General features: G+C 37.7%; 1 protein-coding gene across 5 annotated transcripts in view; it reads right to left on the bottom strand.

Annotated features, from left to right (window-relative positions):
* Positions 1–5,313: 5,313 nt before the first annotated feature.
* LOC129237432 (potassium voltage-gated channel protein eag) overlaps positions 5,314–25,920 on the bottom strand; it is a 159,525-nt gene continuing 138,918 nt past the window's right edge. The window contains exons 9-18 of one of the 5 annotated variants that reach the window (XM_054872179.1): positions 25,609–25,705; positions 25,111–25,457; positions 24,729–24,884; positions 24,506–24,578; positions 21,172–21,371; positions 17,761–18,013; positions 17,072–17,481; positions 15,016–15,306; positions 13,632–13,799; positions 5,314–12,541 (exon numbers count right to left, since the gene is read on the bottom strand). In XM_054872179.1, coding sequence (XP_054728154.1) covers positions 11,321–12,541; positions 13,632–13,799; positions 15,016–15,306; positions 17,072–17,481; positions 17,761–18,013; positions 21,172–21,371; positions 24,506–24,578; positions 24,729–24,884; positions 25,111–25,457; positions 25,609–25,705 — 3,216 coding nt within the window. In that variant the 3' untranslated portion in view covers positions 5,314–11,320. The remainder of the gene's footprint in view (positions 12,542–13,631; positions 13,800–15,015; positions 15,307–17,071; positions 17,482–17,760; positions 18,014–21,171; positions 21,372–24,505; positions 24,579–24,728; positions 24,885–25,110; positions 25,458–25,608; positions 25,706–25,920) is intronic. The other 4 variants (XM_054872181.1, XM_054872182.1, XM_054872183.1 and 1 more) reach the window with 4 other exon arrangements.

Here is a 25,920-nt window from a genome sequence, read left to right as displayed (position 1 = left end):
CCAACATCTCGTGGGTTAGGAGCTTGATTTGCGCCTGGTCACCTAGCACCTTGCCAATCTTCTTCTGGTATACTCCTGTATTGGCCATCTGCTCTTTTTTCAATTGAAGCAGGATTTCGCCTTTGGCCGTCTTTCTTATACGCGTAACGTTTTCGCGGAGTTCTTGCAGGGCATCATCTTTTTTAACCATCCTGAGAATGTCACTGTACGTCATTGTTCCGGCACGCATAATGACAATCGCATACGGCCTCGGGGGTGGTTTATTTGTCACTTTCTTCTTGGCTGGTTTGCGCTTGACACTCATCCAGCCATTTTCCATAGCCCCGTTTGTCCTCTTGGTATTACTCTCTCCTTTGTCTTTTTTGTCTGCACTTGCTGACAGTTTGTGTTCTTCTTCGTGCGTAGTTTTGCTCTTTTTGGGTGGCGTTTTTCTGCCCGGCTGCTTATCGTCGCGTGGTCTTTTCGGTGTTCCTTCAGCCATTACACTTCCAAGAACGTTTCGCTTTGCTTCCTTGCTTTTCGCTTCTTCCTGAGCTCTCGAGTGTAGCTTAGTGATCGTTTCGAGGAGTTCCCTTATGTGGTTGTTAATCGAGCATTGCGGTAGACGTATTGCTTCAGTCAACTTCAGAATCGTCTCACCAAGAAGCGTTAAGGTATCATTACCCGATTGTGCTGCTTTCTCATTGCTTTCTTGCAACGCAGGTGGCGACGATTTTGCTCTCTCAGGCCTTTCTACACTGAGCGTCTTGATAGGACTCCGTCTCAGCTTTAGTGCACGCTTAAAGGGATCAGCCCCCGTGATTATACAGCCTTTGGGGGTCTTGTACTCCTCAGTTAGGTCAACTAGTAGATCACTCGATCCACTTGCACCTGTTACCTTTCTGTTAGCCTGTAGGGGGGCGGGCCGAAATAAACAGGAACGGGTATACCCTTGGGGACGGTGCCCGTACCCCAGTTCCCTGAGGCCTGTTCTTCGCTTTACCAGTCCCGGAAAACACGGACGGACCGGAGCTCACCCGGGGCAACGCATACTACTACCTCTGCGTCCAATACACACTCCCTGACTAGGGCCCCAAGGGGCTGGTCACTGATACATCCCGCAGCTAACACCTCGGCGGAGCAAGCTCACATCACTCTCTTCACTTCAACAACAGAGATAGTTCTTGAAGTGATGAGAGACTCCCAGTGCGCCACGGCATATACCGGTCAGTTAGCAGCCGCACCTAACATGGTGAACAGACGCTGACCAGGAAGCCGTCCATTATGGAAACCGCCGCGCCTGGATTTTTTTTTGTTTTGTTTTGCTCCCCATGGCCTTGGGGGCTTGGGGGGACAACTATTTCTCAGAGTCATTAACTTTGGGCCTCTGTCACCGGAAGTCTCATCGGATGGGGTGTCATTTAGCCACATCCTCCGCTTCTGGCCGCTCATTGGCGGGGATTGCTTATTCGTTTAAACTTATTTCGCAACCAACCTGCTACTACAGGCCTTCCAGCTATCCGCAACCTGCCGACCCCCACGGTAGCTTAGAGCCCAGCTTAGTCGTTCAACCCGGTGGAGTGAACAACAACCGTGTGTGTTCATGTATGTGCCTGCGTGTGTATAGTATGTATGTAGATATTTTTGCAGCAATGGTTCTCTCTGCCGACTGGTTTTGTTATGCTGCTGAGATTGATAAGCTGTTTATTTATTTTTTTCGAAATCCTCAGAAAAATGTTGAAAATTGTAATTGTTAGCTGAAAAAGGTCGTTTGAAGAATTGGCACTTTTTCGATAAATATCTTAAACGTTGTTTTCATTCAATTTGGTATATGTAGAAACTGGTGAAAAATGAGGCCCGAGAGTATTTTCTCTTCCATAACTTATACTCGTAATTGGCTTGTAAAGTCGTGAAGTCTCACTGGGCACATGGTGATGAGGCGCTTGACTAACAGAGCCACAGCTTTCAAGCCTCCAACCACTATCACAATGTTCTCATCTACTTTCCTGGAACTGAAGTTCAGTCAATTTGGCTTGAATATAAGGCGTCAAATGAATACTACCGGTGCTACACTAAACTCATCTTCTTTCAAATATTGCGCTTATACTACTCCTTCCCAACCCTTTTCCTAAGTTTAATGGTACAACAACGGGCGAATTAATATTTACTTCCAAGTGAGCTCTTCTCTTTGGAGACAACCATCTAATATACTGAAGGTTCTGAAAATTTTAAATTAGAGCAAAAGCTTTGCTAAAACTATCTGGCAACGCTATCTATTGCATATTTGGTCTTGCTCGTTACCTCTTCAAAACAAAATGCGAGGCGCTGTGTTTTTTTTGGTAGATTAGTAGCGTGCACTTAAGTTCAATTATAGATTAAGACATACATTTTGTTAAAAAATATTTTATTTTTTTAGGAATTTCGTCTTTTTCTATACATTTTATCTTCCAACAAATTTTTTCATTTCAATATAGCCACATTTCACCTACTCAGCTAACTCACTCTGCTAGCAATGAACCTGCGGCTGCTTGGCTGCTTGAAGATCACTATATCGTGATTATTTTTACAACCACATACAATTTTTTTTTGTATCGGCTATTGAGCGATGAAAGAGCATAAATGAGTGCTTTGAGTGTTTTATCAATTGATCGCTTCCTCTCGCCGTATGCTGGTAATTGTACTCATTGGCAGGGTTTGACAGTTTTCATTCAAAGAATTTTTAGACATTTTCTGTAGTTACTGAAATGTGTTATTTAATTCATATTTGTATACGTACCATGTAAAGCTTGCAGAGATAACTTTTAGAAAAAATTTTTGAAATTAAATACAAAATAGATTTTTGTAGCTTCAGACATAATTTCTAAGGGCAGAAACTTAGCGCCCAACAACCCTGCTCATAGCCACTTCTTTGTAGTCAACTTGGAATAGGCATGCGAAAAGAGAACATCGAAGAATTTTGTTTATTGTGTCTGTAGTGCTCGACTAAGTTGAGTGCCTTATGCCCATTAGCTATCAAAGGTAAATGAAGACAACAGCATTGCCAATCTAATATACAGAAAACTCTCAGACAAAAATTCACTAAAAATACATTTGAGAACAGATAGTGTGAGTGTGCAGTATTTCCAAGATTTATTGCATCCAAGTGAGCAGTTTTTATTTTGATGTCATATAATCTAGCCAGTTGGTACCATGAGATGCTAAAGTCAATTACAATCAGGTGAGGTAGTAGACAGTTGATGTGAAGGTATTGGTGTGATTTGTGTTTAATCACCGGTGGATCATGCGCTCTTTTCATGTGATGTGATCACGTGGTGGTTTAGTGAGTTGATGCTGATAAGCAAAAAGTTAGCTGTGTAATATACAGGCTGAAATGGCCACTGTACCCCGCAACAACCATCCGTATTAAACTGTTACCATAGAATTTCACGAAGTGATAGGTTTCCAAGGACCGTCACTTCAGTATTATACCCAGAAAGGCGTGTGGGATGTGTGCTTCAGGCAACGTCACCGCATGTTCATGATATTTTTTAAATTTATCAAATTTAAATCGCATGGTCTTTAGAGAAAGGGCAAATAACCGTCACTATGATTTTATTTATTTATTTATTAAACCAATGAATATAATAGATCCTTATATGCTAAGTAGACATAATAGGCAATAAAAAAAAGAAAGTACAATTAAACTATTTATAATAAATATTCAAAGATTTTAATAGGTGATTTTTTGAAAATGAAAAATCTACCTCAACAAATTTAGAGATTTTATTAAACTCAATTAAGGTTCTGGAAATAGGACCATTCTGAGCATAAAGGGACTTTGAAAGACCAACATAGAAGAGCTCCGACCTACGCAGAGCTCTGGCCGGAATATTAAAGAAAATCCTCTCAAGAAGCATCGGACAGTCAACAGCCCCACGGATTAAGTCGAAAATGAAAGATAAAGATAGGTTTATTCTCCTGCTATGCAATTATTTTAAGTTGATCAATAAGCATCGCGATTCATATGTAGGGATAGGATCCGAAAAACGTTAATTACGCAAAGCAAAATGTAAGAATACTTCCTGGATTCGTTCAATTCTAGCAGCATGGCACGAATAATACGGAGACCAAATGAAGGATGCATACTCCAATTTGGAACGGACAAACGCCGTATACAAAAGCTTCAGCGAAAGAGCTATGACGCCTAACAAAAGCAAGCATGGCGTAAGATTTGGCAATAATTAAATGTATATGACTAATAAAAGTAAACTTCGAATCAAATATTACACCCAAGTCTTTAATTTCACTTACACATAACAAGGGTGTTCTCGTTATGTGATAAGAGGGGTCAAAAACAGTGGCGCGCTTCGAAAAGGTAATTTGGAAGCACTTATTTATGTTGAGCGATAGACGATTATTGTGTATAATCTCCTTCTGCTAAACTATGCTGGAACTATGTGGTTTCGATTCATAGCAACCAGTGTTATGATACATTTTTGAAGCACGCCGAATTCGCGAATTCATGGTTTATGGCCAAAAGGTGGGACTCTATGAAGTATTGAAACTCGTTTTTTGATATCCCAAAAACACCAGTGTACAACAAAATCATCAACATATGTTTGCCCAAGGGTAGGTTTCTCCCGAAGTCGAAAATATAGATATTGTTACCTGCAGCTGATCGAGGAGCTTTCATGAGTTTTGCTTGCGTACCAAAATTGAAAAGTTTAACTTGACGAAGGGAGGTACATAGATTCATAGTTCACGAGTTGAACGAGAATAGACAACTGAAACAAACTAAGACTAACAAACAAACTATATATAGTAAATCGTTTCAAGAATGCACTGTCGAAAGAAGTTGTAAAGTTTGCTCGAGAATCGAAACATTCATAAACAGCGAAGAAAGGAAACATTCATAAAAAACTTGATACAAACCTCAAAGTCTTTAAAAAACTATACTTCCCAAAAAATTTGGTTAGCATACGCTGGAAAAGATAACTGTCGCAGCTTAGTCTCTTGGGTGTGAAATTTGATGAAATAACAGGCTAATTACTAAAATAGATATTTTCGTCCAAGTGCATACCGCGTTTTTCATAATGCACTAAGCTTAGCGCCAACGGCTCAGAAATGGCATAACTCAACTTCCTAAGGGGGTTTCGCAGCAGAAAAGTCCTAAGTGCAGGCGTTGCAAGTTATTACTTACAAGTGCAGGAATTACTACTTACCGCTCGTACCTCAAGCTTTTTCATAAATTCCAAAGAAGTAACTTTTCATCGTAAATGAGACATTTGCATCAGCCATAATGAAGTGAAGTTCAGAATTCTTTTAAAAAACATTTTTTATAATTTATTTCTCTGTACTCATATCTTCATTGGTTTTTAAATGTATAGTTTTCCACTTAGAATTTACATTAGCGTCAGCTTAGTGACCAGCTTCTGGCTGTTTTCTGTATCGTGTTTTTTGTAGTTTTTTTTTTTCATTTTACATAATACCTTTCGCAAATTTGCGTCGTCTTAGCAAATTTTTCAGTAGCTATGGCGCTTGCATTGAAGTAAACAAACTTGGCTGCTGTTTAAAAATTTCTTAAGTGCTAAGCGATGTTTCGGAAATTTAATTTTCGAATTTGTGTGTGTTTTTTTTGTTTAAGTTGATGTGTAAACTTAGTTTCTTTTTTGATTTTTTAAATAGGTGTTTATATCTTATTTTTTGTTACTCATTTGGCATAGCGCGACTTGGTGTGTATGTATGTATGTATGTACGCTCTATTAAGTTGTTGTTGTTGTTTTCCTTGTGATTTTAGGAAATAAAATGGAGCTTGCGTTTTTTGTTTTTATAATATTTTCTTTACTTTATTGCATTATTTTGAGTTGTAAAATTGTTTTCATAATTTTTTTAATTTATTTGTATGTATGTATGTATTTCCATTATTTTTACCATAATTGTTTAATTATAATTTATTTATTTGTTTACTTTATTATTTATATAGTGGTGAGTGTGTAGCGAGCTTTGCGGTGTTTAGTAAAAATTTGAAATTTTTCCCTCTAGTGTTTTTAGGTTATGGCTACTTTGTTACTTTGCGAAAAATTCAAAGAAAATTCTCCTGGTCGCTCCCAATGTATATTTTTGTAAACTTTGTTCGTTTTTCTCTCTGCGGTTGCTAATGTTTAGTGAAATTCGATATATTTTATTTTTAGTTTTTTTGTTAAAAAAGAATTTGTATTTTTTAAGTGTTAAATGGCGTATAAAAGCGTTTGTTTGTTCTTTAGGTATTACATTTTTCAATCTTAGTGAGTGTTTTATTGCATTTTCAGGGCAATGCGAGCTTAGATTTCCATATTTCGTATTTTTCTGAGTTCCAAAGCATTTTTGCAGCAGTTTTTCAAGCATTTTTAGTTTTCTTTTACAGAGTTTTAATAGTTTCTTCCCTTCACCGCTATTTTTACTGTTATTTACAATATTATTTTTAAATGGTTTTGTCCAATTTTCATTTTGAAATAATTCCTAAATATTTATAAGTAATAATTTTTTTATTATATTAATTGCACATTTTTTGGTCTGCGTTTGCATATTTTCGAAATGTAAGGCTTTGCAAGGAAAATTTTCAAAAAAAAAGTAAAATAAAATAACAAAGTTGCCAATTCGCTTATACATACATAAATATTCGTGTAATTTCTTTATTCGAATTCTCTATAAGCTTCACTTAATTTATTCCAATTTCCTTTTTTTGTTTTACTTTTATTTTTAGTTCTAGCAATTTTCTAATTTCGTATGCGCGCGTAGTTGACGAATTTCTTAAGCGTTTATATTATTTATAAATAATCGTAATTTTCAATAAATATGCTATATATAATATTTTATTTATTTATTATTTTTTGTTAGTGTGTATTACCATATTTTATGAAGCTAATAGTTTTCCGCTATGCCTACCTTAGCTCGCTAGCATTTCGGGCTGAAAATTTGTATTTTACAATAATTTACAATTTTTATTTACACATTTCAATTAATAAAATTGTTTAAGGTTTTTGATTTGAAATAAATTTCCTACATTTTACATTTATTAAAATTTTATGGTTATTTTTGAGTTTTCTTTTAATCTAAAAATTAGTTAAACAATTCTTTCAAATAATTTTATGTAGGTGTGTGTGTATTTAATACCGTGTGTAAATTGCTTGTCGTTTGTACAAATATGTATATTACAGTGTGGTAAACAAGTAAATATACAATATACATACGCTTCTACAAATGCATATGCTATTTAGATATACTTATTTAGATATGAGTGAACAAATATTAACAATTTTTAATATATTAAATATCTTTACGTAAAAGCGTTTGAAAAAAATTAACAAATAAGCACAGTGTAGTTGCAATCAGGTAACAAATTTTTTTGTGTTTTAAGATTATTTATAAATTACTTAAATCGTATGTATGTATGCAGGTATGAAAGTATGTTTGTTGGTTGTGTTGCTTTTGGTTCGCAATTTGAACTTTATATGTTTGGAAAAAAAGGTATGTTTCGAAAAAAAAGTTATTTGAAAAATTTGTTGTTCAGTAAAATTTTAAAGAGTTAAAAGGGCATTTTTGTTTACTTCCAAAAATTCTACGTTTAGTAAAATTGCAGAAAACAAAACGAAAAATTCGAAGTATACATTTTTTAATTTCGGAAATTTTGTATTCACTAAATTTGAGAAAAAGAATGAACACCAATAGGAAGATAAAAAGTTTAAAATTTTAACGGTAATGCGTTAAAATATTTGAAGACTGTTTTTTTATTCCAAAGAGTTGTAACATTTTGAAAAATCTGAAACTTTTGCTTTTCAGAAACTTTATATTTTTTGTCTCTGTCTTTTTTGTACGTTCCCACTATTATTTGGTGGCTTTCTCATCAATTCTCAACCAACAGAGTTAAAGGAATTCAAAAGAATAGAAATTTTAGTTTCAAAACTTTTTTTAAAGCAAACGGAAGGTGGAAATTTCAGTTAACGGGCTCTATTTTAGGAACAAATTAATATTTTTATATGTTTATTATTTTACTCAAGGTACTCAAAGAAATATGCAACGCTTTCTAAACTTTCTATATACATTTTTTCTTTCTACTTACTAAAAAACAACCCTTAAATAACAACTTCATATAATTTTCTTTATATTTAATATTTTTGCCTAGAGAAGGAACGTAAAATATCGAAAAGAGTGCGGACTTGCAAATATTACAATTCAGTGTTGAAACCTTTTCAGGCACTCGGCAAACGCAGCATAATTTAATGCGCTGGCCTGCATGCCCTGTTCTATGCTAAGCTAAGAAAAATTAATAAAAGAGCTAAATTCTAACGAGTGTTAGTGTGCAAAAATTCAAGGTGAAATCCTTCATTCAAAATGCAGGTGCTGACAATTTTGATAATTAAGCAACCGACGCATTTTTTTACGATCTTTTTGCTAAAGTGCAAAAAAGTATTTACAAAATGAAAATCAAAAACTGCTGATCCATTAAAAAAAGTTTATGTAACTCCAAATAATTCCTAAAAGCTCTCGCTTATCTATTATTTACTAATACTAACGCATTAAATTTTCGTTCCCTTTTTCTGAATATCACAAGTGTGGCAACGCAAGTATTAACTATTACAACATTATAATAGTATGTGTTATACTATGCTATGCTAATTTTTGCACCACTCAAGTGCTCTCACCAAACTCCAACTATTCCTATTAACTTTTCAAAGCAATGCACTGTTATATGGCTGCATTTTTAATGCACGTGCCTGTACTATACCCATGAGTGCTCGGGTGAGTGTGTGTGTGTAGTCTAGACGATTTTATGTATATGGGTGTGTGTGATTAAATGTGTTTGCGTATATACAACTCGGCTTGCAGCAATGCGCGCGAACTCAATTGGCGTGTTGCCACCTAATTAATTATTTAGAATGAAATTCGAGAAAATTGTATCTTATATCATTTTGTTTTGTTTTTCGATTGTCGCTTGGTTGTTGTTGTTCATTGTGTTAAACGGTTAGCGTTTTAGTTGGTTTTGTTGGGTTTGTCGCTTCTGGTGTGGAACCTAAATTTTTATATGCCACTTATTTAATTTAATGCTAAGTGTTTTTTTAATTTGTTTTTGGTTTCTTTAATTTTTTAATTACTTAGATAATTTTAATGGAGCATTTTTTTTGCATTTATTGCTTAATCATGTTGTAGTTGTTTGGTTGTTTGTTTTGGTTTCATGTTTGTTTTTGTTTCTTCTTTTCTTTGTTTATAAATAAATTCTAACAATTATTTTTACTTTTATTTTGTAATCAGTACTGTTTTCTTCGTTTGCTTAAAATTGTTGTTTTTGCTTTTGGTTTTTGGTTTTCTCTTTTCAGTTTGATTCTGCGTGTTTTCCATTTTTAGGACGGGTTCTAAATGAAAATTGTATTACAAAGTTTGCGTTTTCCAATTTCATTTACGTAGTTGCTTTCTGCATTTAATTTTGTTTTTGCTAAACTTTTGCTCATTTTTTCTATGGCAGTTAATTATGCAATTTTTTTCTTATAAACTCACTTCGAAGAAAAGGGCTTATATTCAAAGTAAACATGTGGCAACGCTGTGCAATCTGGGGAGCTTTGAAAAGTGTAAAAAATATCCCAGCTCTTGGTCTTAGCTAGATTTTCGGGCTTAGAAGTTGGTTGGTGGGTCATTCCTGCTATGAAGCTGATGATAGCAAACGCGGGGAGGTGCTCCTGGTTCAAAACAAAATTCTGCTAACTCTGATCACCCTTCCTGGGTACTATCGAAGCAAAAGGTTTGAAGGATTTGGTTTTGATCAATACGCAATTCTTTCCGGAACAAAGTGGCAGACAATGCATTTGAGTACATATTAGAATCCATACCAGTCCCTTTGGCCCTGTGGGTTCTGTTTTCACAAGTTAAGGGGAAAGTTCACGTTCAAGCTTACTAGCTCTCCTTGTCATCCTGCTATCAAGAATCGAGAAGAAGGTTTGAGAGCAGGTATTAACTAACAGCTGTCAGATGCATCTGCCCATTTGAAGGGTATCGTCTTGGCCAACCCTGGATGAACAAAGGTTACGCAACTTTTTGAGATTCTCAAAAATAAATAGCTTCTAAAAAGAACACTGAAGAATTGCTTCAGCAATGCTAATCCGAGACAGAATCGAGCATAATAATTTCTATGTGAACTGCATCCATTGCGGACTTCCTGTTAAAATGCTCCGCATTTCAAAAATGTGCCTCAGATTGTTGGTTGATCCCTTTTTTAACGATCTGGCTGTATGAATTTGCTAAAACATCAGTTCGATTTGTCTGCTTTGTTTTTGTTTAACTTAGGTTGGAAAACGTCGTACTGAGCTTAATGGGACTTTTTCTAATTTTCTACTAATTTTCTTTTTTCAAGATCTAGCCCATCAGTATTGAATTCTGACTTGGCTGAGTTCAACCACTTTGAAAGATAAGTTTGTTTTTGTTTACGGAGCACTTAAGTCTGCTGAGATCGTTGGGGGTGTATTTTTCGCCAAGTTGTTTTGGGATGTGAAGCCGTGCGATCTTTTTCTTGGGTAAACGATAGAAAATCTGTGGGTCGCAAATCAGTGGGTTTTCAATTCCTTCAAAGGCAAAGGATTCAGCTAGCTAAGTACTTATAAATGTATTGCAATCGATCTACGAGTAGAACTTATTCGAATGTAGCTACTTATCTGTGTACTCGGATGCACATCCGCCGGTGTCTGCCCCAAATGACTACCAAAAACATACAGACAAGTACATATCTATTTACGAGTATTATATATCTATACAGCTTCAAAGAGCAAGCGTCTGAAACTCGCTTCGTAATATTTACAATTAAATTTACAATTTTTGGTAAGCGGCATTTTAGTGTTGCTTGGTTCTTCTTAAATATTTCTATTGGCGTTTACAAAGCAAGCGTCTGAGACTTGCATCGTAATATTTACAATTAAATTTACAATTTTTGGTAAGCGGCGTTTTAGTGTTGCTTGGTTCTTTTTAAATATTTCTATTGGCGTTTACATTTTCTAATAATAATTTTTTTATTAATTTTTTCATAGTCATAATATCTGGTTGGTTATCACAAATATTTACTCTGCTAGAGGCTCGAAATATGCCCTCTTTTCTTTGGTAAAATGTAAGATTCCGAAAGCTTCAACAAAACCAAAAAATTGTTTAATACCAAACATTTTTTTTGCTACCTCTTTCACTAAATTAAACTGGAAAAAGAAGCAACAGTGGCAAATGAACTCGAAGTAATCTCCGCCCACCCCTCTCCATTGTACGCCATCGTTCTGTGCAGTCAGCTTCACCTCTCATACTACTGCTCGAAGCTGCTGCCAGTATCTGATTGATGGCGCACCAGTATTTTGGGCTAGAGAAATTCACGCTTGTTACGTCCTCCGCCGCCGCCTCCGCCACCACTGCCGCTACCGCTGGACGTACCACTGGTATTACCGCCACCGACGCCGCTGCCACCTATCGAAGAAGGTACCGCTGCCGTAGGTGAAGTGGCCGCGCTGCTCGATGTCGCGGTTGTTGGGGTTGTCACCGCTGGCCCCGCAGCTGTTGTTGCTGCCGCCGTCGCAGCCACCGTCGTCGTCGTTGCCGCTACAATGGGTTCATCCTCCAGCAAACGCTGCTGTTCTGGACTCTGCACGTGTGATGGCTGCTTGGGAGGCGCTGGTGCCTTCCTGCTCTTCGAACGCCGTTTCTTCAGCATCAGCGGTCCCAATCCATTACCGCCTGTTGTCGCCGCTGAACCCATCTGTGCTGGGCTGAGTAGGCTGAGTGTTTGTGGAATGGGCTTGGAGCCTGCGCCTACCGCCACCGTTGCCACAGCTGCGGACGTCGTAGTTGTAGGCACACCAACGCCTCCTGCGCTGCCACCACCTACACTACCGAGCTGTGCCATCACTCCCGCACCGGCGGTTGTGCTAATGGGTGGCGTGGGCGGCACCGTAGAAATTGTTATCACAGTGTCTGCAGCTGGAGTGACCGCGGTCGAGTGCGTGCCGCCGCTTCCGCCACCCCCACCGCCATCTACTACACCAATGCGGGCAGTCAGCGTTCCACCACCACTACCGACTCCGCTGCTGCTACCTGTAGTGCCACTGCCGCCAGCGCCACCCGCGCTACCACCACCTGGTCCCAGTTCATCGCCTGGCGTCGTTTGACCCGAAGAGTCCTGTGTTGGCAAACGTTTCATCAACTCACCTAACATGTCTTCGATACGTCCAATACGCTGCTGCATACGCTGCATCTCCAGGCGCACATCCACCTTCAAATCCAACATGGTGGCTATCAAATCGCGTTGCGCCATCGTCGGCGGCTGCTCGCGCAGTCCTGTGTCATAGGTGTCAGATGTGGTGGCCCGGGACGAAGCCATCTCGATTTGTCTCTCACGCTCCAATGCCAGATTGCGTTCTTTGGCTGCCAGTGCCGCAGCTGCTGCTGCTGTTGCAGAACCAACCTCGCCTATAAGCCTCGTCTCGCGACTGGGAGGTGAGGCATCGATCTCGCCGCCCTCGTCGATAGTGTCTTGGCGCGCGAGCGCCGCTTGGCTAGCCTGTAGTTTAGGAGCTTTAGGAAAAACCTGAATTCATTCACATAATTGAGAGAGAGAGAGAGAAAGAGAGAGAGCGAGAGTGTGATGAGAGGGAAGTAAAGGAGATATATGCGGGCCGGCAGGCGGGTAGAGGCAGGCAATAAAAACGTATTGATAGATGGGTTGATTGGTATGGTGGACGGTGGACGGTGGAGTGGGCGTGTTGTAAGAAGAACAGTTAGGTGATTGAACACGAAGAGGAAAAGTTAGAGCGTGGAAAAAGTGCATTTGTATGTGAGAGACAGCAAACGAAGTGAGCATTTCGTGAGTGCGCGTGCGTCAATCAGTACGATATTTTCGCGTATCCAATACGAAAAACGCATGTTGTTGTTGCAGCAATAAGGCAATCCGGGGTTAAAAAGGTGATGATGGTTGTGCAGGTATTGCGGATAATTACGTTTGGTTGGGTTAAACAGTACGCATGCATATATTGTTGTTTATTTGTTGGTTTTGTTTTGAGAGGGAAGTGAGAGAGGGAGAAATATTTTTTATAAATTATTAGTTGAATGGTGTAAAATTTGTCTTATCTTATTTACTTTATTTTAATTCAACGAACGAGCCCGTCTTTAAATCAAACTAAAAGTTAGTGCTACAACAACTGAAACGGGCATTCTCTAAGAGTTGCCAACTGAATAGAAACTGAATATTGAAAACAGATACAAAAATAAATACTAGAAATGCATACCAGTGGTAAAAAGAACTCATAGGCCAAACAAACTAAAAAGCCAAACATTTAATTAACCAATCAGTCAACGAATTTCTCGCAGCTAAGGCACAATTATTTGTTTACTCAAGGGTGGGAGCATTCGCGCGCTTTGTAACTACGTTCATAGCAGGGCATAGTGCGGCGCAACTCTTTTTTTCAGCACAGATCAGACACTACTTTTCTATTGCTCAGAACTGTCAGCTAGTCAGCGTTTACGAGCTAGACAAATAAACTAACAAAAAAATAAAAAGAAAAAGAAAAAAATAATTCAAAGATGTAAAAAATGTAAATAAAAATAAAAATATCTAAATTATTTCTAGTTTTCTTCTTTGTTAACTAGTGTATGTGTGCGTCCGCTGAGGGGCTACTAACATCCAGTATGCGTATGCGTCGCCACTTGCGCTCCACCCACGAGTTGTGTCCGGTCGCCGTAGTGAGCGACTCCAGGCTCTTGACGCGCTTAGCTGCTGCTGCCGCTGGCGTTGCCATAATATCCTTAAATTCTATTTTTCGAATACTGGTGTCTAAAGATTCCGCGCTCTGCAAAGGAAAGTCATCGTTTTTCTTTTTGTTTTTGGATTTTTATTCTGACAGAGGAGAGGACTTTATTGGATATCTAGCGAAAATCTATCTAGCGAGTGGGTTGGAAACTAATGGCAGGAACTTCATACTCGAAGTAATTTTGAATAGAAGTTTGTCTTCGGTGGAAGTTCAGTTTAACTGATAAAAACTTTATTTCATAAGCTTTTGAACTTTATCTTACAGACTGGGCTTGGTTCATTAATCAGTACTGAAAGCTCGTTTAAGCAGATATATTCAAGCTTCTGATACTAAGTGAATTTTGACGAGATTCGGAGCTTTAAAAGCCACTACGCAGGCAGAATAAAATTTAACTAGATTTGCTATGCGTTAAACTTTTATCTTTATGGAATTGATCAGCAGAACTTTATTAGAGTAAACTGCGTGTTTCAAAGCTTGTGCTTTTGGAGTTTTTATACTGATTTCTCTTCGAAACTATGAATTCTAAAGCTGATTAAAGTTTAATGCTCTGGAAATTTTGTGAATTTTTCTAACCTTGAAGCTTTTAAGTTGGGATTTTTTTGTTTTTTAATTAATTTGAAAGCTCCGAGAGATTGGACTTTAACAGCTTTCTAAAAATGTTAGAGTTTTTAGGCTTCTTCTTGTTAGTACTTGACCCTTAAATTTCGGTTTTTCGAAAATTAGTTCACATTAAGAGCTTTCCAAAGCTTTTAACGCTATTAAGCAATTACTTTCTAAACACTTTGAAGGATTGTGCTTAAGCTTTGAAGCATGAAATTTTAACGCTGATTGTATTTTCAAGACTTTCAAGTTTAGTTCTAAAAAAAGTTTGATCAAATATTGATTTTTAAGAGCTTTATAAACATGTTGTTGGTTTTAAGCTTCCCTTTTTTTAATACTTCTATAACTTTTTGAAGATCATGGAATTTTTGCGCTGCGATCCGAATTAAATTTTAAAAGTTTTAGTCATAAAAACTTAAAAAAATTTCTCGGAAACTTAACTAATTTTGAAAATAGCCGGTAGAAAAAAAGTACGCGAACGTGCCAATATTGGAACCAAAAAAGTAAGGCAATTGTTTGCAATGCAAAGCTTAATTAAAAAAAATAAAAAAAAAAAATATTCGTAAATTAATAGCTTTTAAGTGTTCTTTTTTAAAATATGTTTTTTTTTCTTTTTGGTTTGGTTTTCTATATCTATTTAAGCTGTTGTAATTACTTTATTGCCTTGTCCACCATTACTACTCGAAGTACTGCTCTGCCGCGCTTGGGCAGTGCTCTCACGCAGACTTTCGCGGGCGCTCAAACTTCTCGAGACTGCTACCTTGGCGCTGGTATCGCTAGCCGAATCGACACTTGAACTGCCCAGAAGGCGCCCCCATTTACTAGCACGCGTACTACGCGCAGATGGTGGACCCGATGAGGGCGAGGGTGATGGCGTTGGAGAGGGTGCGGCAGCTGTTGCTAGGATGCGTGAATCCTCGGTGAGGGTTAATTTAGCAGGCAACTTCTTGGATGGGTTGTCGCAAGAAACGAGCAATGCGGGGAGTGCAGGCAGCCGGAACAGGAGGTTGCAGGGGAAAAAAGAAACAAAAACGAAAAACATACACAACCACAAAAAAAAGGAATGCGGTAAAGAGCGGCGGGATTGTCAGCAATCATAGGTGGGGAAATACGTCGGGGTGTAATTTGGGCGCGAAGGGGTTAAGCGTGTACATAGAAAGGAGATAAAAGGAGTAGTAAACAATTTTTTTGTTAGTATGCAATTTTTCAAATGTTGTTTTGTGTTAAAAATTAAAAAGTAAACATCAGAAAATACAACAGCGAACACCAAAGCCATTCACATTCAGGGCTCAAGGGTTAAGGGGAAAGTTGTAAAGCCATTTCATTGTTTAGAAATTTTAAAAAGTTTAAAAAGCGTGAAAGAATTAAGTTGAAAATGATTGAAGGGTGGTATAAGGGAAAATAGTTTGGATGTAGAACGAAGGAGGAGAAAAAGTTTGTTTGTATTTTGGGAAGAAAGAAGAAGAGACAACGAGCATAAGTACGAGTACCAATATATATTTTGCTTTTGTTTTACATAATACAATTTTTTTTAAACAAATATAATTTTTACAAAATAAGAACGAAAAATGTACACTACGTAAATTTCATTTGATTTTTTTACAGTTTGCTACATTTGACTGATAAATATGTCGCATTATTGAATTTGCTTAAAAAGTACGCCTAACCGAAGGCAATATTTATCACATAAGATTACTGCTGTGGTTCACAGATGCAATCGGTGTGAAAAATTCAGTGTCGGCGGTTTTATATGCACAGTACGCTTTATAAACGGCCTAAAAGTATGCAGCACAGTTTGAAATAAGCGAGATGTCGAAGCACAGTGGAGCGAAAGAAATTGGGATTGCAGTAGGAAGAAAAAAATATACAAAGCCTTATACAAGTAAATATTACTAAAATATACGGTTTATACGGTTTTATACGGTATCAATCTTATTGCTAGGAATTTGTCTCAAAAAGGTTCGAAGGGGTAATTTTGGACTTTTTATAAGCAAATAGTTTAAGAAAAGAAGTAAGATGTTCAAATAAAGAGTAAATCAGAGGGTAGCTGCACTTTAAAGTGAATATGCAAAAAGGTATACAAATATTTATGCTGGGCGTATAACTAGAAATTGTGGTTGTTTTGAGCTCAAAGCTGCATTTTTGAAGTTCCAAAATCGATCTTTTCTTAAGATCTGGAAAATTGTGTTCAATCAGATTTCACAAACAATCTCAATGAGGCTCCAGTTATACTCCCAGAAATTTCATATATTTTAAATGAAGAAATACTCCGTTATATTTTTATCTTTGAGTTTCCTTTTATCCTAATTCGCATCCAGGTGCCACAGCAGCAACCCATAATTTTCATACTTACAATTTCAGATTTTGAAACCCATATTTTTTTACACAAGAAACAAAAATACGCTAAAATATTAGTGTCCAAGATTCGAAGCCATTTAACAGTTTTAACAGCAAATACACACCAACCATTGACAAGTACTCACATGTATTAACACAATTGCATATAAACAATAACAAATGCGATAGAAAAAAAATTTAAAATAAAAATGCGCTAATTTTCAGCAAAAAATAAAAAAATATCCCTTACAAAAAACACTAAACAGCGGCACAAAAGTACGCACACACATGCATTAATCCATACAATACACACACTTCCTATGCTACACACACATACATTTACTTGTGCATACAAACACTTGCCAACATCTCACCTTGGTGCGATCCGCTTCGACATCACCTTTCTCCACATCACTTTGACCCGACATCCCCTCTTTGGAGCCGGTCTGCACCTGTGGCGTACGACGGAATTTCGAGAATATCTTACGCACCAAATGGTCTTGATTTTGAGGCAATTGAGGTTCGTTTTTACGCCGTTCGGCCAATTCTTTCTCGCGCTTCACATCGGCCACCTTGCGAAAAATCAGTCGATGTCTTAAATTGTAGGTGAGCACCAGATTGCGTGCAAAGCTATTCGCAAATGCCGAATAGAAATCGAGGACTTCGAGCAATTTATCACGCTTGATGGCATGCAAATCACAGTAGGTTAGGGCGCGCACATTAGCTGCGCTTTGGCCAACGGCCGAATCCTTCCAGAATTGATCGCCGAAGACGTCGCCCTTACCTGTCGAACAAAAGAAGAGAGAAAATGTGTGAACAAATTACAATTCCGCATTGCGAGCAAACAAACTGGGGAAGGATCAGCGGCGCTGCAAGGGAAGCGTGATTAAGTGCAAAATGTATTTGGAGTACGGAGGTGACCTCCTAATGGTGGGCTGCATAAAATTACTCATGAAATTAGTGGGACGCGTGCAAATTGTACAGCTGCTACTATTTGTGGTGCACAGTTTACCTTTAGGAGGCCACTGAAATATGTGAACGCCCGTTTCTTCGACACACTCACCCAATATTGCCACAACCTCATCGTCCTGTATCACCTCCAAACTGCCGGTCACAATGAAGCACAAGCTGTCGATGCTCTCGCCGGTGTGATAGAGCAGATCACCGGGTGCCGAGTGGGACATCATGAAGTGCATGGCGAGCGCGCGCAGACAACCATCCGAGGCAAGACGAAACGCTGGATGCTCGTTAAATACTTTGCGATTTAGATGAACACAAATGTCAGCCTTCATATCTTTCGGACAATAGTTTAGTACCTGCGAAGTGGCCAAGCCGCAATATGAACGGCAAAACGTCAAACAAAGTGCGAGAACACAAATAAATCAAAAGAGGGTAGAGCAAATAAAGTTGAATGAAGGAAATGGAATGAAAAAAAGAAAAATATATAGAAGAAAGGGGATGAAGTAACTTTATATGACATATCGAAGTATGTAGAGTGGAAACTTTAACATGGAGTAGAGTATTAGTATAAGTGAAGTGGGTTTGAAAGTGGAGGGGAATGCTTAGAATATATTCAAAAAGTCTCAAGCCATAAGAGCACAAAGTGTTAACTAATCTTAGGACGCAGAAACTTGAACTTTTTAGGAGCTTTTCTAATGCCAGGCAACGCTATTTACTGACTTTTGTTCATACTGTCATAGACAACAAAGGATGAAAGCTAGTCATTGAAGTAAAAGCTCAAGCTTTTTAGGACCCTTTTTCATGCACCGCCTCATATTTTTACAGCTATCTTATGGCTTGAGTACATTTTGTGTTTCACCTTGTTGATGAGGAAATGAGTAGGGAGTAGAGTTTAGATTTTGATGTATTCTGAAAGAATAACTAGCAGGTAACTTAAGGTATAAAAATAGCTTGATACACACGCACACTCACACATACGTACAGACATTTTTGAATCCCACAGGGAAATGGAATTGAGTCTGGGCGCTTAGAGAATTTGATCTTTTGACCTTCTTTTTTATTTTTTAAGTTAGGAAAGCCAAATTTTTGTACATTTATTTATTTGGTACATTTAATTTAATATCCTTTGATGGCTCCATTTTTGCCATACTTTTGTATTTATATGATATTTTCACTAATTTGATGTAATTAAATTTCGACAGTCCCAACTTCGGTAACTTTAAAAACCGATATTCTATTAAATTTTTAACTTTAGCTCTGACACAATTACGGTTTCCTAATTTTCAAATCTTGTCATGATCCTGGGAGTGGTCCTCTAAAAAACCAGAACGCTTGCACGAATGCAACCCGTAAATAGGCAAATGTTCCACTTCTAGTCGATAAGCTGTCAGCCTGCTGGTAAAGCCAATGGCAGTGACCCAGACTTCGATTGTTATTAGACAATGGCCGGCAACAAACCTCTGGCTTAACTATAATTTATTTCAAAAGCCTATTGAGAATTGCAGCCACCTGCTCGATGCATGAAATAGTAAGCGCAAAACGTGTGGCTAAGGAAGCTTTTAACAGGAAACGCTTACTTCGGCAGTGGTCTCATCAATAATTTTGGTGAAGATTATCCCAAAAAGGGGTAACTTCTTTGCATGTTTGCGTGAAAAAAGTGATAACTGGGGCAAATGCTCTGAAAGGTGTGGCCAATACCCTGAAATATATTCCCTATTTGAGCGAGTTATGAGGCTTCCAGTAGGAGTTCGTCACTAATATGTGATGAGCTCAGATGATCACTTTACTTTCACGTAAATTAATTCCCTCCACAAAGCTGGAGTCAAAAATGCAAGTGAAGAAATACTTGGCTTCGTTTGGTGTTTTTAGTTCTATCATTTTATCAGTCCTAGCATACAGCGTTTAATACAATTTCAAAAATCTAAACCCCCAAAGCTGTAGGCAAAGCTTTCGTCGAGCTTTCGGGTCATGTCAACTCTTTAAGCGCGCTTTCAACTCCATTTCCGACTGAGATACCTGGCAACTTAGTTTGCTGCTTCGCTATGTGAGAGTAAGTGTTCGTTCCTGACGCGAATGTTTCTAGGTTTGTGTGTCATTTGCATGTGTGCGTGTATGTGTTAAATGTGAGTCCTTGTTAGTATTTGCTGTTCTAAAGATAATTGGCATAAAAACTAAGTCAAAATGCCACGCTTTCTCTAACAAATGACAGTTTTTTGTATTGATTTTGTCTTTTGTTGTTGGTGTTGGTGTTTCTGTTACAGTGGTCTCTACTATTTTAAGGCACAAACTACAGTCAACGAAAATGGTATAAAGTCGCTTCTATCTGTTTCGAGCGCTGCAATCGCGCTGCTTTAAATATTTAAACCAAATGCGCTACAAGCTTTGACGACAAAATATAATGACTTTTCTTTTAGTTTTTAATTTTGTTTTTTAATATAGTTTCTGTGCTTTTAAGAAATGCCGTGATTTGGTTTAAATTCCATCTAAAGGCACGGATTTGACGGACGCTTTTCGTTTTGGCGCACGGATTTACGGTTTTTATGAGGCGCTACACCGAGCATGACGAGCAAACGAGCGAGCTTACCTGGTCATAGTTGAAGGAATATAGAGAAATAAAAAGAAAGAGAGAAAAAATAAAATGCAAATTGAAGTTGGTTGGAAAATGTAGTTTTCTCAGTTTGTATTTTAATTGTAAAAAATTCAACTAAGCGCAAAAAGGAACGAGTGGAAAATAGCAAACATTTACAAAGCGTTCGATAAAGTATAAAAAACGGCATGAGAAGGAAAAGCTCTAACAGAAAGCCGCTTGTGAAAAGCAAGTGCGCACATTGCAGAGGTATTTTAGGCGCGCAAAAAGAATGTATTTAAGCAATTTTTACAAGTTAGTATTTTCTTGTGGAAATGAGATTTCGTTTTGATGAAAAGCGGCGCGTGAGGCAGTGGTTTTTCTTCTAACGATAAGCAACGCTGTTTAAAACGCCTAGATTATGCGCCACAGAGAAAAGTAAAAGTGTTGCCTGCGTAGCGGTGAATGTGTGGTTGTGGGTTAGTGAGTGTGAAGTTGGCTGTGTTCCGCTGCGCGTGGTTTAGGCTGCAGTGGTGCGTGACGCATGGCGCCTTGGGTGTTAAAGTGCCTTAAGTTGGACTTAAAGAGTTGCTGAGTGGTTGTGTGAACCAGATTTTGTATTGTTTTTTTTTTAATTTTTTAATGTATTTTTGCACTTTTTTATTTTTGCATTTATTGTGTGCTTGTGTGCTGCATTTGAAATAATGTCGAGCATACTTCTAAGCTGAAGCCCTACTAACTACTCAACTAACATACTCAACTATTCACATACAATTTACATACTTTACAAAAGCTTTTCTGGTTGCTTGGCATACATACATACAGACGTACGTACATACTCAGCGCATTAAATCGACAGTTATGACTGCCTGGTTATTTTTTATTTTCATTTTTTTTTTGTTTTTGGTTTTTGGTACATGGATGCATGAGCGTGCTTGCGTGCATTACCTTTTCGGTGTCCAAGCCTTTTGTCATGGCCCATGTGGAGACCACATAATCCATAACGCGTTCGCTGAGCGCCTTCGGCACCTCGTGCAGCTTCATGAACTCGCGCACGTTGTTTAGCATATCGTGGTACTTGGCTGTCGCTGAGGTCATCTGCTGGATGATGGTCGTCACGTGACCGAAAATCGTCGCATACAGCAGCGCTATAGTGCGTAGAGCAGGACGAGAAAGAGAGAGAGAGAGACACGAAGAGCAGATGGAAGAAATAAAAACGAAAATTAAGTTTATGTACTTGTGTGCGTGCGTGCGCAAGCTCATTGGGTTAAGTGGCACATTTTATGGCGCTTGTAAAATTTTCATTTCAATTATAATTTATTTTATGTAGCATACTTTTCGGATACTTAACACTGAGCAGAATAACAATTGAAACGGCGAGGAGCTCAAGTATAAATGAAGAGGAGCGTGGGATGTAACGTGGAAATGGTGGAGGATGAGCAGTGGAAATGAGGTAAACGAAGAGGTGGTGGAAGTGCAAGAGAAGTTGTGCAAAAGGAGATTAACAGGAACATTTGGAGCGAAAAATACATAGTACTCGTAGAAGAGCTGAAGAAATTAGTATGCGAATTACGAACGCAAGCTAGAACAGTAATAAATGCCCAAAATTGTTGTTGTGTCATTAGTATGAAATTGGTGGACGAAAGGGTATAACGAATAATTGAAAAGCTACCAAGAAAATGGGGAATAGGCCAATCACTTTTATTATGCAGTTTTATGCTTTTGCGTGAGCCACGGATGAGAGCAGCTAAGCAGTTAAATACTCTGGTGTTCCAAACAGTAAACAGTTGTAGCTCAGGCAAAAGCATTAACTTTGTTTGCCTTTTGTGGTACTCGTACAAATTGTTGGAATTTCAACGGTACAACGCCTGGGTCACTATTCCAAAGCAAGCTTTGAGTTGTTTACTAAATTCTACACATTAAAAACCTAGAAGTTTGCGGAGTGTGCCACTTATCCTTGTGTGGTGAATTATTCAACTAAACTGCTTAAAAAAAACTAAAGCTAGAATGTCACCATGCACATATATCCCGTAGAACTAAAAGTATGTCACATCCAATTGAATTCTGCTTTCCAAGCAGTCATTTCAACTCTTTATATATCTAGTAGGAGATCTGACAGCAACTAGCAGTCAGTCTGTAGTTAAATGAAGAGTACTTCCATTTCTTGGCTATAGGTGCATACAGTAAATTTCAAATGCCAATTTTGGAGCGCCTCACATACTTCACTTTAAAAATTGCTTCATTTGCCTGGCAACAATATACTCAGAGCAGCAATATGCTTGACATTGCCTGCCGAGGGGTGGCCGCTATTAGAAAAAACAAGTTAGTTTAAGTCTCCTCACTACAAAGTTAGCTTTAGGTTAGGTTAGGTTGATCTGGTCGAACTGGAGTTCATTAATTATGCGGTTTGAAATAGTCCACCCGCAAGGAGCCTCTTTCTATTGCGAATTTAAGGAGACATTTCCAACCCAGATATAATATCTTCCAATCCATCAAACTGTAGTGCGCCCAGAAATTTAAAGTGTGTCGTTCCTACATTCCTCGTTGCCCAACATTCTTATATTAAAAGCATACGCAGCTATTGGGCTATGTGCCCTCAGCACATCCTTAATTTTCTGATCATGTTTTCTTCTATTTTCTTGTATAATATTCGTATTGACTTTGATATTTCATTCACAAAATGCGAGGATAGAGAGCACCTGTTTTTCGCTATATTATCTCGTTCCGTTCAATGCCCTTGTGGCCTGGGATGCAATAGAAATGTAGCTTGCTAGTCACTGCCAACCTTTCTACTGCCTCCCTGAAGAACGATCTTGAAGAGTATACTAAACGATGAGATTGCTTTAATGACTGTCTGACTCTCTATGTAAAAGTTAGCCGTGGAGATGGTCCCAGTAGTATCACAAGAAAAGTTGGCTTTGATTTGCCATTGCGACAAATATGAGAAGTGTTTTTGTTTAATCCCTTGAACTCCGATTAAACTTCATCTATGTAAATGTCCTCGTTAAAAAATTCGCTTAAAAGTATGCAACGCTGATTAGTATATGCCATTGAGGCAAAATAAGCCAGCTTTCTCTCTGAAAGCCGAACTTATTTAACTTTATTTAAGTGCCCATTTTTAAAACTGAGACGGATTTCCTTTATTAATTTGTTTATTTGCTAAAATGGCATGAACGCTTTTGAAAATTCTATGTAAAGCACGTTTAAACCCAAGTCTTACAGATTTACCACCAAAACTAACACCAACGAAAAGCAAAGCGAAAACAACTGGCCTCTATTTTTGTTTTTGTAAGGCTTGAAAAACTCACACATAGCGAATTGTCCAACTATTTTAATTTGGTGATGCAGTGTTGTATTTTGAGAATATTTATAGTTTATTTACAATAAAAACTTGAATATTAAAAATTATGGAACTTATGAAAATTTGTACAGAGAGAAAAGAAATAGTTTCAGTAAGAGAGTTTTGAAAATTATGTGTTGAAAATTTAGCATAACTGTTATTTAAATTCTTTTTCAATAAAAAATGCATGAAATGGTGTCAGTAGTGGCGAATAGCTTTGGTTTAGTTTTAGTTTTTTGTATTTAGCCTACAGAGAGCTACGTGATGTGAACTGCCAAAAATGGTTACTTTTTTGAGAAACATGATTCAACAACAACAACAATAACAAACATACTAAATGTGTGATTTTTTGGGGACTTTTATGAGTATACTTCAGTTTTGCATATTTGGTAGATTTATGAAAAAAATCAACGAAGGCACACTACACCAACTCAGCATTTATTAGTTCTAGCGGCGTGACGGCAGTGAAATGTGTGAGCCCGTGGGTTGTAGATTAGATTTTTGAAACTGATCTACTTCACGATTTTTCTGCATAAAATTAGAATATGAAATTAGAAATTTTGAAAATATTTTGGAATTAAGAAAAATTTAAATTCTGAAAATTAAAAAAAAATATTATATTCTGAAAATTTTTAATTCTGAAAATTTTTTTAATTGAAAATATTTAAAGTGAATTAGATTTTGATGGACTTGTTCAAAGTATAAATTCATGCTAGTAACAGTTAGTTTCTTTTATTTTCCATTCAAATTAAAATTTCGCGTTTCAAATTGGAATTCTTCACTAAATTTATCTTTATCGCATCTTTAGATTTTATTTTGCCTACTCAGGGCGCACACATTTGTCAGCTGCCGTTTTGCGTTTACGTCTCTTACGAAGCGTTGCGCAATTTCGTTTCGTTTAGCGAAATTTGACGCGGCAACGGAACGTGTCGGACACTGCACCTGCAATAATCATCATGCAGATGGTGAACACCTTCTCGTTGTCCGTCTCGGCGGCCACATTGCCAAAGCCCACCTGCAAATATACAAAAGTGATTTCATCAACGAAAGATCACCAAAGGAAAATTCACAAAAATTCAATTTATTTTTTATTAATTTATTTAGTTTTTTTCACAATACAGTAAAAACTATTAGTCACACTTTCCAGCCGCCGTGCCCAACTCACCGATGTCATGCAGGTCATGGTGAAGTACAGCGCCGTCACATACATACTCTTGCGCGACGGACCATTTATCAATTCCGGTCCGGTGTCGTTGCTCCAGATGTACGAGTACGGCGATTGTGTCACATTCGCCAGCTTCCACAGCCAACTGTACTGTATCTATTCGAAAATAAAAACAAGCAAATAAGTGCAAACAGAAACAACGAAAGGAAAGGAGATTAATAGAAGGTATGAAAGGCAAAGGCGAAAGACGAAAGAAATAGAAAGAAAAGAAGTTGCCGCAATCAAAGCGAAAGGGAAGAGAAGAGAAGAGCAGGCAAGTATGCCGTTTGTATAATCGCTAAATTCCATTTGGGCAACGGTTTGTGTCATGTACCACACTTACTCCATTGTCGGCATCGCTGCGCCCGATCGAGTACCAGATACAGGCCAGCCAGTGCGCCACCAGCATGTAAAAGCAGAGCAGCAGGATGAGCATGGCGGCGCCATATTCCAGATAGCGGTCCAACTTGCGCACAACACGCCCCAGTCGCAGCAGACGTACAACTTTTAGCGCGCTGAACAGCGAACCAATGCCGTCCTCGTCACGATCGAAGGCGTTGAAGACATCGTATGGCAGGCAACTGAGTAGGTCGATGATGAACCAGGACTTTAAGTAGTTCATGCGTATCACTTTGGGGTCGCTGACGACCTCACCGCCGGGGCCGACGAACGTTGTATGGAAATTTAAAACTGCAAAGAGAAGAAATAAGAGAGAAATGAGAAAAAAGGGCACGCAGAGAGAAGCTCGCACGATTTGTGACGTTGGTATGGATTAGAGAGAATGAAAAAATTCGCATTTGTGACTTCCCTATGAAAAAATCCATAGTCCATTTATACTCACCGATATCTATAAAGAATATAACATCTACAATGGAATCGACAACGAGTAGTGAAACGTCTTCTGAAGTTTTATTTTTAAAAGCTACATTGTACGGCACCTGAAATAGAAATATATACACAGGGAATTTGATAAATTTTGCTTTAAGAATTAGAAGTGCAATTAAACTATTTATAATAAATATTTAAAAATTTCAATAGGCGATCTTTTGAAAACTAAAAATCTATCTCAAAATATTTAGAGTTTTTTTTTAATTTTCTCTCTTTTTTATATTTTCTTTATTTTTATTAGTATTCCTAAAATATATTTTTTTAA

The sequence above is a fragment of the Anastrepha obliqua genome, chromosome 2 (assembly GCF_027943255.1).
Source record: "Anastrepha obliqua isolate idAnaObli1 chromosome 2, idAnaObli1_1.0, whole genome shotgun sequence".
NCBI classification, from domain to species: Eukaryota; Metazoa; Arthropoda; class Insecta; order Diptera; family Tephritidae; genus Anastrepha; species Anastrepha obliqua.
The sequence above is the reverse complement of the archived record's forward strand: the minus strand, read 5'-3'. Positions and strand labels throughout refer to the sequence as shown.